At 50.2% G+C, this 3,825-nt stretch overlaps 1 protein-coding gene across 2 annotated transcripts; it reads left to right on the forward strand.

Annotated features, from left to right (window-relative positions):
- Window positions 1-6: 6 nt before the first annotated feature.
- Window positions 7-3,495, forward strand: RXFP3 (relaxin/insulin like family peptide receptor 3). Of its 2 annotated transcripts, XM_017730197.1 has the most exons (2): window positions 7-1,322; window positions 3,226-3,495. In XM_017730197.1, exons 1-2 carry the CDS (start codon window positions 69-71, stop codon window positions 3,259-3,261), a joined length of 1,290 nt encoding a protein of 429 aa, XP_017585686.1. In that variant the 5' UTR covers window positions 7-68; the 3' UTR covers window positions 3,262-3,495. The 2 variants fall into 2 exon arrangements, with proteins under 2 accessions (XP_017585686.1, XP_017585685.1); XM_017730196.1 differs by having other exon boundaries at window positions 7-3,495.
- Window positions 3,496-3,825: the final 330 nt, after the last annotated feature.

Raw genomic sequence — 3,825 nt, forward strand, 5'->3', positions numbered from 1 at the left:
CCGCCGCTGCCGCTGGTCAGGGTCTGGGGTAAAAGCTCCCGCGGACCCGTCTCCCACCCTAGCATGGGATGGGCGAGCCCTGCGAGCGCGGTGCCTGCTCGCCAGCCGCTGGCATAAAGGAAGGAGCGCACCGGGAGTCCTGGGACACGCCGCTGGGCTTTCTGGAAGGCGCTCAGATGGACAACGGGAGCAACGTGTCCTTCTTGCAGCTCTTGAAGAATATCAACCTGGAGCGAGCTGACGGGATGCAGGGGGACAGCTCTGATGTCGTGAGGATTGTCATCTCGCTGGTGTATTCCGTGGTGTGCGCCCTGGGACTGGTGGGCAACCTGCTGGTGCTCTACCTGATGAAAAGCAAGCAAGGCTGGAGGAAATCCTCCATCAACCTCTTTGTGACCAGCCTGGCAGTGACTGACTTCCAGTTTGTGCTGACGTTGCCATTCTGGGCAGTGGAGAACGCGCTGGACTTCAACTGGCTCTTCGGCAAGGCAATGTGTAAGATCGTCTCCTATGTGACAGCAATGAATATGTATGCCAGTGTATTCTTTCTCACTGCCATGAGTGTGGCTCCATACCGCTCTGTGGCTTCAGCCTTGAAGAATCAGCGTCGAGGTGACCCACTGGGTGGCTGCTGCTCTGCCAAGTGGCTTTGTGCACTCATCTGGCTGTCGGCTGTCCTGGCTTCCCTGCCCCATGCCATTTTTTCCACCACTGCCACTGTCTTTGATGATGTTCTCTGCCTTGTCAAGTTCCCAGAGGGCCAAGGCAACAATGCCCAGTTCTGGCTTGGTCTGTACCACATCCAGAAGGTGCTGCTGGGCTTCGTGGTACCGCTGGTCATCATTAGTCTCTGCTACTTGCTCCTGGTACGCTTCATCAGTGACAAGCACGTGGGCAGCACCTGCAGTGGCCCCAGCATCAGGCGCCGCTCCAAAGTGACTAGGTCAGTGTCCATCGTGGTGCTGTCCTTCTTCTTGTGCTGGCTGCCTAACCAAGCACTTACAACGTGGGGGATACTCATCAAACTCAACGTGGTGCACTTCAGTAATGAATACTTTCTCTCCCAAGTGTACCTCTTCCCCATCAGCGTGTGCCTGGCACATTCCAACAGCTGCCTCAATCCCATCCTCTACTGCCTCATGCGCAGGGAGTTCCGCAAGGCACTGAAGAGCCTCCTCTGGAGGATCACCTCACCTTCCCTCACCACTATGCGCCCTTTCACTGACACCACCAAGCCTGAGAAGGAGGAGCAGGCCCTGCATGCCGTGATGCCTGTCCACCCTGTCCCTGCTGCTCCCCGTGCTGCAGCCATCCAAGCAGAGGTGGCCTATTACCCTCCAGGGGTGGTGATGTACAACAGCCGCTACGACCTGCTGCCTGCCAGCTCCATGGAGCAGCACTGCTGAGATGGCAGGGGGCTCTGGGGGTGGGACAGTGCCAGATGTGGCCTGGGGATATTGAATGCCTGGTCAGGACAAGGGGAGGAGGGATGAGTAAAGGAGGACTTCTGTGTGAGAGATGCTCTTTTGTGGTTTTGTCTGCCCTCGGAGACCCTTGATGGACATTGTTGTCTGGAGAATGCACCCTGAGCTGGAGAGGAGGGCTAGGAGGAGGTAGTGGTGGGGTGTCTCTATGAAATGCCTTTTAGTGCTTGTACCTCTTCTGGGGAACAAGAACTGGTGAGGCTGATGGGACTCCAGCCAGGGAGGATGCAGGATGTGCAAAGCACCACAGGAAGGAGAGGGGCTGGTTGGGGTGGGCTGGGGCTGGAAGTTGTCAAACGTGTCCCTTCAAGCTGGAGCTGCAAGCAGCAAGAGGCCAGCAGCCCTTGCACCCTTTGTGTTTGTCTGTGCCAGGGAGAGGAGCTGAGCTGCTTTCTCACTGCTGCAGGACCCTGTAAACAGTGCAGGCCTGATGGGTCACTGCTCCCCAGGTTCCACTGAAGGCACGGGGAGCCTCTCTTCTATTTCAAACCCGCCCTGAGGGGAACTGTCAGGACAAGTTCAGGCTTGGCCCCTTTCTTCTCTTCTAGGGGCTTAGGAAAGAGAGGGGACAAGACTGTGCTCCCCTCCACATCAGTGCAGGATCTGCTTTTCCAGCTACCCCCTCCCCCTCAGCTGCTGCCACGGTATAGAGCAACCTAGACAGTCAAGGAGAAACCCAAGGACAGAATTTGCAGCTTCACAAGGAGGTGTTGCTTTGCCTGGGTTTGGACGGAGGGTGTAAGCCCCCTAACATTGTTCCTCAGCCTCTCTCCAGGCCCCTGAGGGGAAAGGAAACCTCACAGCCCCAGACCATGTGTAGCAAGACAGCATCTCCCCCAGGGCACTGAGGTTGCAGGCTTAATTTTTGCTGCACTTCAGACTGTTCATATTTCACTACAGGAAATCAGCACAATTGTAAATAAAATTAAAACAAGCAAACAAAAAACCAAGGGGGAAAAGAAACAATCCTAGTCACTTCAAATCACTTGCTCTGGGATACTTCTGGTTCACTTAAAACCAAACACAAAGGCTTTAGTTCTGCTGAGTGTTTTCACTGTCACTTGCCAGAGTTTCCGTGAAGTTCAGTTCCTCTGGTCTGAGCAGCCCTAGGGCCTACAGTGCTTATGTAGCCTAGAGAATGTAAGGGATTGGCCTGTCCCAGTCTCCGTTCTAGAGAAATGACTAGCAAATAATTTGAGACTGATCTGAATCAAACTTCTAGGGGGATGAAAAAAGTGTATTTTTAAGCTGTGAAAGTTTTTATGATAAAATTATATATCTACTTCTTAAAATATTTTTTTTAATTATGGGGAAAAGAATTTAAAATCAAATTATCAAAATATTTGTTTTAAAAGATAGGAAAATGCAACAGTTCTGGTTTTGTTTTCAGAATACAAGTTCATTAATCCCTAGTATTGCATATAAGATGATTATTTAAATATAATTTTCAAAACTCTTTTCTATTTCCAACCCCTTTCCATGCAGTCTAACTCCAGCACCTGCCTAACTCTGCTAAAAAGGCATTTATGCAGAGGGTTGTTTGTCACCTCTAAGTATTGACATGGAGCAAACTTGCTATTTCTCTCCAGAGAAAACTGCAACGCCATAGTGGCAATTACTCTTTTCAGACTCTGTAAGGTTTACTCTATATGTTGATAACTCCTGTTGTAAAATTCATGTTTGATCTGAAAGCAGCTTATTCTGCTATTTGTAAGGAGAAGTTGTTCTCTTTTTTTTCAAGGCAGAACAGACTTCTCCAGCCTTGAGCACTTGCTAGGGGGGAAGATACTGATTTACAAGTTGTCTGAAGAAAAGCAGAAGTGAGCTGGTGGCTGCTGGGCGTATTTACACAGATGCAAAGACTCCGAAGAAATCAGACATATCCACAGAAGAACTTAAGCATCTAAGTACTGTACAACTGCCTCTCTAACCTCCTAAATCCTGACTTGGTTGACAGGTGAAGTCTATAGGTACTTAAAGTTTTTTCTAGTAAAATTTTTGTGCCTAGAAATCTGTTCCTGAGCATGCCTAAATCTGCTTGATTCTGTAGCACTTATTTCTGTGCTTTATGGGGATATCTCTGTTGGGACTGGCCACAGTGTGTATCCTGTGAGGGAGGTAACTTTGCATCCCAACACAGAAGACCCTGTGCCAGGCCACACTAAGCCAGGAGTGGCTGTGAACTTAACTCATTCCCCCCATCCCTCCCTTTGAATCTGTGCCTGGATGTGCTGCTTCTGTCCCAGCTTCAATGTATGTGCAGATTATGCTCCTTCGCCTTCCCTTGTGAAATGCTAAATTAGTGGGCACAGCTATCCCCCACGGCTTGAGAGATTCAGCT

The sequence above is a fragment of the Corvus brachyrhynchos genome, unplaced genomic scaffold (genome assembly GCF_000691975.1).
Source record: "Corvus brachyrhynchos isolate BGI_N302 unplaced genomic scaffold, ASM69197v1 scaffold42, whole genome shotgun sequence".
In the NCBI taxonomy this organism is placed as follows: domain Eukaryota; kingdom Metazoa; phylum Chordata; class Aves; order Passeriformes; family Corvidae; genus Corvus; species Corvus brachyrhynchos.